Raw genomic sequence first — 11,920 nt, forward strand, 5'->3', positions numbered from 1 at the left:
TTAAGATTACTAATAGCAGATGCATAACTGGTTGGAAAATCATATTCCATAGTTATTAATGGTTCACTGGTAAAGCGGAGGAAGTGAGTAAGGGCAGACATAAATTTCCTGTGGAATCTAGGAATAAATACTGCATTTATTACATTTACAAGCTACACTAAGCTGAGAAGGGCAGCAAGCATGTTAGAGGACAAGAATAGAAGTAAAAAAATCATCTTGATAAACTGAAGAAGTGATCTGGAAAAGACAGTATGCAGTTCAATAAGGGACACAGTTCTTAAGGACTGCTAAACAGGACACAGGTGAAACAGAGGATAGTGAAAGTGTAGTCAGCACTAGCACTAGAATATGTCTTTCTGCAATTCCCAACTAGATGGGATTTAGCTATAAGTTTTACAAAGGTATAGACTACCCCCAAAACAAGACCTTCCTTCTCGCTTCCCCAAAACTTCCTCCTGAAGCCACATAGGTCTCTCAGACCCATGGATCTGTTGGTCCCAAAAGCAAAGCTGGAGTGCCCCTCACCTTCCGAAAGAGCCGCTGGCTGCCCCCACCTGCTGAGGTTGGGTAGTAAATATACACGTTATGGTCTTCAGCACTGACTGGCTTCTCTACAAATGGCTTTGGGAAAACAGCTCCATTTACCTCCACATGGTCCTCTCCTTCCACTAAGTTGCATTCTGAAGACAAAGCACAGCAGCAGCACGTTAAGTAAGGGGGCAAACAGCCCTGTTGCAGAGCTGAAACCCTTTGGTCCTGGCCAGTCAGTCAACTTCAGTATTTTGGCCTTTGACCAGGGGCCAAGTCAGTTGACAAACTTATGAATCAGGCCTGTTCAAGCTCATTATCAGTGCTGGTCTCTGCAGAATATCTAAAATGGTATAGTATGCAAAAACAGCTCTCAGCAGAGCCTGGACATTTACCTTCTGGTCTATCAGGGTCTCGATTGAGCACAGCATAGCGGGGCAAGTCTATTCCCTCTTCTTGAAGAATCCGATACACTTCCCGCCTGTAGAGGACAAAAACAATGAGAATCAACAGAAGAGTCTGGAAGGTCCTCAGTACGTACCAGGGGAAAGGCTTCATTTTCACTGATGAAAAACAAAGTCAAATGAACACAAGAAAGTCTCAAGACAGTGCAAATACTTCTCAGCACGTGTTCTCTAGATGAGACCCACAAGCTACAGGGCATGCCTCAGCCCTACTCCTTATGGAAGCATCCCAGAGTAGACCTCTGCCTGGCCTAAATGGGGATGCCCATTTGCTAGCACCTGCCCAATCCACAGCAACATACCCAGCAAATGCCAGCTGCCCAGATGTGCCCCCTCAAAGGGTGCCGTCACACTCAGCTGCCCATCACCCATCCCTTATTTTGCACCCAACATCAACGGGGAAGCTGCATTTCTCTCACTAGAGTTAGAACGTATGGTGCCTATCAGTACCCACAGTAATGCTGCCCACAACCCAAAGACATGTGAAGTTTGGTGTCTGGTATTAACTACTCATCTGCAGTCAAAGCACTCTGACTATATGAACTGAAGTACATGACTGTAAGTTAGCATTTGACTTCTGACTGACTTAACCCATCAACTTAACTTACCAAGAGCTGACTGAAAAGCCTCTTCAAGTGTCTTACCAATATACCCTCTTCAAGGGAGGGGTATATGCCCTCCAATGTTCCCTCAGCCTGGCCTTGCTGCTCCCAATTTCTGCCTGAGAATCCCATCTCACTACTTGGCTCTCTTCCTCAGAGACCAGTCTTAGTCACGCCAGTCTCATCCTTCAAGATCATGTCCTCTTTTAATTCACTCAGCCTTTCCTTACAGTGCATTTGCACCAGAAGCTAAAACATGCCATACCTCAATGGTTTCGCCCCGAAACCTATTTCCCTCATGTTAGGGGGAAACAACCCCTAAAAGCCACTGCCAAAGTGTTATGTCCCCCTTTCCCCTGCCCTTGTTTGCTTACAGCCAGGAAGATGAAGCTTGCACAGCATGCTGAGGAGGAGAATCAGTTGAAGAGGGAAGGGGCTTTAGAGGATCCCAGACACCTACCTGTCCTGGATGTAATACTGCATATCAAGGTCATTAATCAAAAACGGCCTGCACAGCTTGGCATAAGCAACTGCTTTATCCAGTGGGAATCCTGAAAGGCAGGGTGGTGGGGGTGGGGAGGGAAAAAAGAAAAAGATGAATGGAAACTCCCTTGTCCAGATCTCAGGTAGGATAAGGCCTGCCACACAGACTTTTACCTTTGGAGTGGAAGGAGATAAGGCAGTCACATGAGGGCCAGTTCTCTACCGGTTCATTCAGAATAACGTCTTCCCCCATAATCACCACTGTAATATACTCAAACTTGCACAGACGCTCCAGAATCTGCGTCATGGGCTTTGACTTGGACTTTTTGGTCATGGCACATATTCCAACCACAATCTGCCGTTCAGGTGGCTAAGGGAAGACACAGGGCAGTTTAGTACAGGCTCAGCTACTTTACTGAATTCAAACTATAACAGCATAGAAATACAGCAGCTGGGAACAAATGAGGGATTTTCTTCTAACCACATCTATTCCCAGCTCTTGCTAGACTCAAACCCATATACACTTCCAGCTTCCACTAGATTTTACTTGTAGATGTTGTAAAGAAACATCCCCAAAAACCTGCTTCTTTGCCAGATAATATGTATCTTTTCCTCTTTCTGGGCACTAATGCTAAGGTCAGAAAGAAATACCTGGCACCTGAACAAGCAGCAGGGACTGGAATCCTGTACTATGTTCTTTGGCCCCTAACTCACAAAGACTGTTAATAGAGTTAGGAGGACTCCAAAAAGAGCCACAAATGCTGTATTTGTGGACTCCAGGAGCTCAGCCTGTTTGTCTTATCTGAGAGAAAACAAAGGAGAAATGACAGCACTAGCTACAAGTAGAAGAGAAACAGTACCAAGGACTCTCCCATATACCTGACAAAGATACAGCAAGATCCAGTGGGAGGAAGCTAAGTTAAATAAGTATAGAGAAAAGGCATGCATTTTAAAAAGCACTGATAACAGTAGCTGAGAAACAGGCTAAGGTCTGTGGTGGATTTTCCATCACTGGCTTTTTAAACCCAGACCGGGTGCTTTCAACAGATTAATTCTGGTCAGGGTAAGATTAAACTCAGTGAGGTTGTCTAAAGTGATATACACAGGACTGCAGATACACAAGACACAGAATGGTGGTTTCAGACTGTAAACTGAGACTTCTGAAGTTACTGCACCGATTCCCAAAGCCAAGGGCTCGGATTCCGCAGCAAAAAGAATATCTAGGAAGTCTAAGGGCTTCCAGTTCCTTTGCCTTACCTGCTAAAATAGCTCTTTATTGAGCATCAAGGTACATACCACTGCATATTTTTGAAGGGAGCCCATATGGGCTCCTAGGTCAATAACACAACTGCAATGGAGACTTTAGAGTACAGAGCCAATGTGAATAACAGCTGCACTGGCATATGGTCCCATTAACTCACACAACTAGGAGCAAAGTCCCTGCAGTAGCCCAAGTCCCATGTGCAGAACAGAGCACATAACAGAGCAAAACAGCAGATTTCAGTCTTGGCTCCAATCCTCCTCCCTAGACTTGCCCTGCTTTCACCGTTTCTTAGCTCCACTTCGCTCAGTTCTCAGCTAAACTGATTAGCCAGGACTATTGGAGTCAGTTTTCCAATCTGACAACTCTTTGACTGAAAAATAGTTGCCTTTTTCTCTTACAAGTCACAGGTTATGAGGCAAGAACTGAGGTGAGGGGAAAGGAAAAAGATTTAAAAAAAAAAAAAAGGCAGTCTCAACCACCTAAAAATGCAAGAAACACTGGCCACTCCAATCACTGGAGCATCAATACTATATCACTGGATTCTTCCTAAAGGTGAATTCTCATGGGCTGCTGATATATTTCATCCATAATGTAATTTCTGTCTGGAATTCTATATTGGAACAGGCCGCAGATCACCATGTAACGCTGTAGAGCTTCCACATAGGGGAAAAGCAGTTCTTCTTACCCAGAGAGGAGGAAATGTTACTTCTAACATGCCAAAGGCACCAAACAGTTTCTCTGGGATGGACAGATGATTTTCTCAGGAGCAAAGCGTGGCACATTCCACCCCACTCAAATAATTTGCTCAGCCCATTCCAAAAAAACAACCAAACAAACAAACCTCCCCCAAACTTAAAACGATAAGCCCCAGTGGAACTGACAGAGCGAAAGGTCAGGAGTTTCTTTACTTCATTGCAGTGCCCTTGCCTGCAGGTCTTGCAGAGACAAGTCCCAGCTATTCACTGTTTCCTTTGCATTATCTTTAGAGAGCTACTTTACCATCCTTAAAGAGGAGGTCAGCATACACTGCTCATTACATTTTCTATCTGTGCTACAGGATACACCTGTACTGACCCTCAGAGGCTGCATCATATACCAAACAGAAAAGACAGGAAAACAGTAGATTAAAGTTCTGCGAGGCCACTACATACTATCCTAAGGTTATGTCAGTGCAGTTTAGCACAAGTCACAGTCCATTCAGCCCACTAAGAGGCAAGAGAACTTCAGTGAACAGAACGACCTCTGAACAAATGCCCTTAACAAAGGCCATTGTGGGAGACCAGAAGAGTGGGTTGAATAAGAGCCAAAAGCAGTCAGAAGCTGGAGATGATTCTCCTTTCTGCATTCTGCTCCTGCAGATTACAGAAAAGAGGAACTGTTTCAAATCTGCAGACACTTCTTTGCCCTATTCGCAATTCCCACAGTTTTCCTCAAAAACTTCCCTAGTAAAACAGAAAGATTCATAAGAGATTTAGGCTTAAATTGCCAGGACAAAGTTGTCTGCTATTGTACCTGAAAAAGACCTGCAAAGCAAAAAGGCTAAAATTTACTGCACCATGAGACACTAAGCCTGACTGTATGACAATGCAGTGCATCCCATAAAGGATGACACAGCCCTTCCACATGGCTGTGCCACGTAGCCTGGTGCCATGACCCTGAAATCCTGACTGCCTGTGGCCTCCACAGTAACCACTCAAAATCTGGCTGAGACACAAGAATTCTGCACAGATGCCCCAACCCAGAACGCCAGGACCTCCTCACCGATTCCTCCTCTTCATCATCTTCAAAGAAATCAATTTCATCTGTCTTCATGTTTGATCCGAGGAAGTCCGTCTCATCATCCCTGGAACCGACAACAAACCTGGGAGCAGAGTTTTCTCCCTCACTGGAGGTCGTCAGGGACGACATTGTAGCCTTGGTGGCCGACCATCCCGCTCTGGAATCATAATACACAAAAAAGATAAGGCAGGCATTCTGACACAGGGCAAGCCAGGGGCTGATGCTACTGGAAGGAGGTCAGGATGGGCAGGTCAGGGACTGATGTGGCGTGAATGAACCCAGGGACAGGCTGCCCAGCACAAAAGGAGAGAACCAAGGTGAGGGGAAGAAAGCCTTTAGGCAGAGGTGGGGCAGGAGCCAGTGCTACTGAAAGAGACTCTCAGGGATGGGAGGGGGTACAGGATCCAGAACCATTTTAGATAGGCAGCCCCATTAACCCATTTGCAGCAAGTGGGAAAGGGACAGTGTCACTGCTAGTTTTGAAATAATTTAAACCTTACAATGATGCATGCTCCAATCCGTTGTCTAAATCATTGATTAGGACAGTGGATACACTTGCGGCCTCATACACCCAGAGACTTCAACTGTGACTCCAGAAGTTAGGATGAAGCTTAGGAGAATGAAGGTGAATTTCCAATCCCCAATTTTCATTCCCTTAGTTCAAGAAGACCTGCAATAACAGAAAGACTAGTCTGAGAGGCACATGAGTTTGGGGGAGGAAGGAAAAGGAAGAAATGACAACTCTTAGATAAGGAAAGAAGACACAGAGAAAGCAACAGCAATAGTTTGGGCTGCAGATCAGGGCTTTGGATTTGCAAGCTAGTTCTGATTTACTGTGTGACCATGGACACTGATTATCAAGACATAAGCTACGCTTTATATATATACACACCAGGAAAAGAGTACATCTTGCACTATCATCTACATAGTAGCACGCACTGGCTGCTGCACAAGTGACAGTATGAATACACAGTACGTATGACCTGTATGTACCAACGACACAGCTGTTCATCTCTGCCAAAAGCTGCACATACATAAATGTCAAGCAGTTGCCATTTATCTTGTTTTCCCCGACTATAAAATTGGGGAAAGCATTCTTCTTGTGCAAGTATGTTCAACCTTGAGAAGAGGACTTTGTAAACACCTTATGTTATTAAGCACTTCCTAAGAGTGGACAAGACACACTACCACTGCTTCTCATGCTCTTAAATGATTTCCAGCATTACTCAGACTGACAGTTATTGCATTTCCTATTCTTTTGAAGCATGCTTCCCCTTACAGCCAGTATACCACAGGACACTATACTGCCATGGACAACTCCATCAGTTCCCCATCCTCTCTGTCAGCTCTTCACAGAGCAGAGGAGACCATTCAAATGACATCTGCCTGCTGCCAGCACAGTTTCACAGTAGATGAGAATTCCCTCACAGAGAACAAAGGAGGGAGATTGACTTAATCTATTCGAGCAGGGTGGGAACAAGCAAAAGAATCAAACAGACAGCAAACCAGCTGGTTGTGAAATCCTCTTGGAAATAAGTGTAAAAATAAAGTATGTCTCCATGCAGAAAGACTGTGCACATTCTCAGAAAGGACGGGAGATTTAACAGGTAAGTCCTCAGAGAGAGCACTGAAGCAGAAGTACACCAGACAACAGCCCTGAAGTCACACTATGAGAAACTGGTCCAACAGCACATCTGTAAGTTAACATACCAGATCTACTGGGGGAGCCCACACCAATATAACAGAAATCAGAGAGGTGACACACCAAGACCAAACTTTGCTCCTACCGTACCAAGGACGATCTCCTCAGCATTACTGCCAGCTCACTCCAATATTCTACTTGCACACAAAGCCAAGTGCTGGGTGCTCCCACATGCACCTTGAGGCACAGTGCTCGTCCAAAATAGAAGGGTGTCTAAATTATCAAGGGTCAAAGCTGTAATTCACCATCAGCACTCTCTACTGGTGCCATTAACAGTGCTGGCAGACCAGGCTGTACAGGCAATTTTCATCGTGTGCTCCACATAACCCTACTAATACAACACAAGGACAAGAGTAGAATTCCCAAATTATTCAGGAACTATCTTCATTCCTGGGCTCTGCTGCCTCAGCATGTCAGCACAGAATGAGACCTCAGTAAGTACACTGTCAGCTTGAAGGCTGACGATTTAATGAAATAAACCATGCAAGAAGAGGAGGAGGGTTGTTCTCTCCAATCCCTTACCCTCCCCTCCCTCCTTGAAAAATAGATCAGGCAGCAGAAAAACCTTTGCCCTAAGAACTAAGAAAGCAACAGGTTCTCTACATTCCTGCTTCTATCCCAGGAAAAAAGCCTCTACCTTGCTCTTTAGATATTTCCATAGGTCACGACACTCCATACTAAAAAGCTAGAGCCTCACTGAAGCATCAAGAATCCCCTTGGCATTAACATTGAAAGCCTCGTTATCTCACAGGTTGTTTCTGGTGTGGAGAAAGGGTGGTAATATAACCAAAATCTTTTTCAACTCTCTGTTCAAACTAGATCTCTTCTCTGGATTTCTATGAAGCCAGCATACAGCCTCTTGATGTAACAGAACTGTTAGCTACAGGCATAACTAAGGCACCTAAAATTCAAACAGACCATGACCCTTAAAGGGAAACAGACAATGGAGCACGATTTTGGTTGGTATCAAAGGCTAGTAACATCAGATTTTGCAGCCATGCCTGAATCAGCTGTAGTGCTGGGCTATCACAGAGCTTATTTTGCCAGAGGTGTGGCAAATTTTCACAAGAACAGTACCAGCAAAGTTCCTGTATGGTGTTCAGCCCACACCTTCACTGCTACTTCTTTTCTCCAAACCTAGAGCTATGTGAGATGCGCTGACAGTAGCCATGTTTGCTTCTCAAATACATATGCTGATGAACACATGGTTCCACATCTTTCTCATTGCTTCCTGAGCTAACTGCTCCTAAAGGTCACACATTCAGACCAGTCCCCATGTGCTAAGAACGCTGCAGGTCTCCAACCTTTCACAAACCACAGCAGGAAAATTAAGTGTTGAGTTAATACTGCTGACTGAACTTGCTGAGAGAGTCAAAAGCACTAACACAGCCCACACACACATACACACACACACAAGCAAAAGAAAAAAACCCCAACACACAAAGAGAAAAACTTAGTTAAGCAAGGTTATGGTTTTGAGTACAGGATCTTCAGGCTTCCTAATCCCATCACAAATACATGAGGAAATGTACACCAGCCACTTACAACTACAGACATTCTTGCACTGCCTCCCAACAAGGGCACCTATGATCTGCTACACAATCATACCAAAGGTTAAAGTAATTAACTAATGGCAATCATTAGCTGCTGACACACAACCTGAAATTGAGATGTAAGCCTTGCCCTAAGTGTTCTGGAACTAATTTTTCAGCTCTCTAGACTGCCCTGTATTAGGGACAAGAAATGAGAGAGTAAGATGTTTTCAGGTTCCCCAGCAGATCATTCTGGTGCTGTTTAGCTAAGCACAGATTAAGAGATTAATTCTTTGTGCCCCACTTTGAAATACCAAAACTTTAGAAGAGAAGAGAGTATGATCAGGTCTTATACTAACTTTGCACACCATGTGGCACTGACTAGTGAAAGTTTTTTAATTTTATTAATGGAACCTGTTATAGGTGCAGCTGCATGATTGGAAAGGTAGAAGAGGCAGATCTAGGTCCAGACACTCGGCCTGTGCATTCCAGGGAACCTAGGGGAAGCATTTGACTGGAGGACAAAAGAGCACAGGGCACCACTGTGTGCAAACTGGTGGCAAGTATGAATTAGTTCATAGAACCTCAGCCCAATTTAAGCCAGTTAAAGTATCTGCAACATTGCAATCTTTATGAATATGCGTAGTTGGTATTTTAAAAAATACTAATGCTGGAAAGGTCTTGTTGAACTCTATAAAACTGCATTAAAACACACTGAAAGCTTAGGCCTCAATCTTACGTGTGTATAGTCAGTGAAGTTACTTTGCCTGAAGAGTTAATCCATTGTTATAAGGACTTTGTATTAAAGATTAATTACACACTTAAATGCAAAAGATGTTGTACTCTTGTCAAAAACTAAAGTGGCATAAACTTTTAATTGCTTCAAAACAAAACTATTGCAGAGTTAATAATTAAAAGCTATTTGGACTTAGGGTATTAAAACAAGCTTGCCATGTTCTATTTGTATAGTTCAATGCATTCATAACCAAGATACCAAAGCTGCAATTCTAAAAGTACAATTCTGCCTGTTTGAGAGGCATTTTCAGTAACTCCAAATCCATCAGCAACTTCAGACACAGATAGAGTACATCAATGGTTAAAACATTTCATGCTTCCTGACTAGGAGTTCTTTCTGCTGGAAAGTGCTGCTGTTTGCAAATTTGGTAAAAACTCTTGGCTTATCATTTCTACCTCTGAGCAAGTGTTACGTTGGTCACATAGCAAGTGTAGCAGCTAGACCCAGTTTTGTCTTTTTCGTGGGATCATTTGTTAAATGCAAAACTTCACAGCAGCAAATTTTCTCTGAGATTGTAATCGTTAATAAAAAAAATTACTAACAAACTGAAGCATAAAATAATTTTCCCAAATTTTTTTTTAAAGGAAAGAATAGAAACAAGCTTAAACATGCATGACTTTAATTTTAAAAGGATTAATATGATGGCTAATTTTGCTTTATAAGTACACAAACTGCAACCTGTGGACTCACTAGCACTTGAAAGCTGTAATTTTTACCCATCCTTCCAGTCCACAGCACTGATAATTTCTCTGTAGAGTGGTTAGTCATGTACTTATACCCTTTCCTCACACATCAAATGGGGTACAGACGCTAACCAAATCAGCTCTTTCACACTTTTCAGAAGACTTCCATAAAAAAGTCTCGAGGTTGTCTAGCAGCATATTAGCAGGAAAATAAGCGTTATGGAGTAAGCTAGGGAGTTCATTCACAGTACATAAACTTCTCTGTGACAGCTGTTTAGCTGAGTGCTTTCGTCCCATCAGCTCCATGATAAACAGATGGTAGTAACCACCTTTCACGAGGCAAAAGTTACCTTGGGTTTACCTCAAGGTAGGAGCATTTACATTGATGTTCAATATGGAGAAGTAAATTCAGAACAGTAAATTCAAAATTGACTCCTTCCAGTACCAATTCTGCAGGAAACCGCATCCGCATAGCTAAACCACAGGGACACGGGCAGGTTAATCCAAAGCAAGTTCATCTGGTCGTTGCCTCCCCCCCCCGAGGAAGAAGCACACGGCTGCCAGGAGCGACACAGCACTGCCCGGCCCGGCCCCGTCGCCGCCCGCGGCCGCCCCGAGGGCTGGCCCAGCACAGCGAGGGGTGGCCGCCGCCGCGGCGCTGAGGCGCTCCGCGAGACGCCGCGGCCCGAGCAGCGGCTGCCGCCCCGGGCTCGGCTGTCCCCGGCCAGGCCGCGGCGGGGTCTCTGGAGCCCGGCCGCCACCGGACCGGAAGAGCCACCGAGCCCCACCGCAGGCCCGAGAGACCCCCGGGGCCCGCGGCGATGCGACGCAGGGAGCAGCCGGCCCGAGCCCGCCGCGGACAGCCCCGCGGCCGGGACAGGCCAGAGCCCCGCGGGCGGCCGGGCGCGGCAGGCCCCGCGCCGGAGAGCCGGGCCGGGCCGCGCCACCTGCCCGGGGCGCCCGCCGCCCCCCCCTTCCCACCCCCGCCCCGCGCCCCCCCCCCCCCCCAGCCCCGAGGCTCCGGAGCCCCCCGGCGCACCGGGGCCGCCACCGCACCCGGCCGACCGGCGGCAGCAGGGGGCGCCCCGGCGGGCGCCGCCATTTCCGCTCGCTCACCTGCGGCCGCCGGGCTCACCCTTCTCTTTCGTCACCGCCGCCGGCCAGTCACGACCCGCTCGCGGTCACCGTCAGCCAATCGGCAGCGGAGAGGCGGGGCCGGCGGGGTCAGGCGGCGCGCGGAGTGGCGGCCCCTGGCGGCGGCGAGGGGCGCTGCCGCGCGCACGTGGAGCGCGGGCCGGCCCGGGCCCCGGCAGCGCCCGCGGGCCCGCGCGTCGCCGTGGCAACGGCCCGCGCTCCCGGCGCCGGCGCCGGCGCCGGCTCTGCGGTGTCTCGGTGCCGCTGCGGACCGGGCCGGCGGCCGGGCCGCGGACCGGGCGGCCGAGCCGGGCCGGGCCGCTCCCGCCCCGTGCGGCTCCGCGGGCGCGGGAGGTGGCCGCGCCCGGCGGCGGAGCGCGGCGTGTCCCGCTGGTGCCGCCCCGCCGCCGGTTCGGGGCACGCGGGCAGGCCGCCCTGTCCTGGCCGGTGCTGCCGCGGCCCCGCGCGCCAGGGTCCCGGGGAGCGGTCCCAGCGCGGGGGGCAGCCCGCGCCGAGCCCTGCGCCCGCCCCGGCCCCCGCCGGCCCCCCGGCACCGCCCTCCCGCCTCCCACCTCCCGCCTCCGGGTGCGCGGACTTCGCCCCGGCCGCACCCGCGGCGCCGCCGGCCCAGCCCTGCCCGGCCCTGCCCGGCCCTGCCCGCCGTCCCGGGCGGGGTGCGCCCCGCGGGGGGCGCAGCGGTGCCGTGCGCGCTGCGGGGCGATGCGCGGCGCTATGAGCGGTGCGGAGCTGTGCGGGATGCGCGGTGCCGTGCGCTGCCCAGTGCCGTGCGCTGCCCGGTGCGCTGCCCGGTGCTCTGCGCGGCGCGGTGCCCGGCGCGGTGCCGTGCCCGGCGCGGTGCCCCGCGCACGGCCGCCGCCGCCGGCGCTGTCCAGGGCGCGGTGCTGAAGGCGGCGGCGGCCCCGCAGCCCCCCGGTGCCGGCCCGGGGCGGGGC

General features: G+C 48.9%; 1 protein-coding gene across 4 annotated transcripts in view; it reads right to left on the reverse strand.

Annotated features, from left to right (window-relative positions):
• PPIP5K1 (diphosphoinositol pentakisphosphate kinase 1) overlaps positions 1 to 10,962 on the reverse strand; it is a 57,513-nt gene extending 46,551 nt beyond the window's left edge. For 2 of the 4 annotated variants that reach the window (XM_067305204.1, XM_067305201.1), the window contains exons 1-6: positions 5,621 to 5,902; positions 5,103 to 5,277; positions 2,252 to 2,447; positions 2,055 to 2,145; positions 924 to 1,009; positions 526 to 680 (exon numbers count right to left, since the gene is read on the reverse strand). In XM_067305204.1, the coding sequence (XP_067161305.1) occupies positions 526 to 680; positions 924 to 1,009; positions 2,055 to 2,145; positions 2,252 to 2,447; positions 5,103 to 5,249 (675 nt within the window). In that variant the 5' untranslated portion in view covers positions 5,250 to 5,277; positions 5,621 to 5,902. Of the gene's footprint in view, positions 1 to 525; positions 681 to 923; positions 1,010 to 2,054; positions 2,146 to 2,251; positions 2,448 to 5,102; positions 5,278 to 5,620; positions 5,903 to 10,949 lie in introns of those variants that run through there. The other 2 variants (XM_067305200.1, XM_067305203.1) reach the window with 2 other exon arrangements.
• Between the last annotated feature and the right edge of the window lie 958 nt (positions 10,963 to 11,920).

This window comes from Apteryx mantelli, chromosome 15 (genome assembly GCF_036417845.1).
Source record: "Apteryx mantelli isolate bAptMan1 chromosome 15, bAptMan1.hap1, whole genome shotgun sequence".
Classification (NCBI taxonomy): domain Eukaryota; kingdom Metazoa; phylum Chordata; class Aves; order Apterygiformes; family Apterygidae; genus Apteryx; species Apteryx mantelli.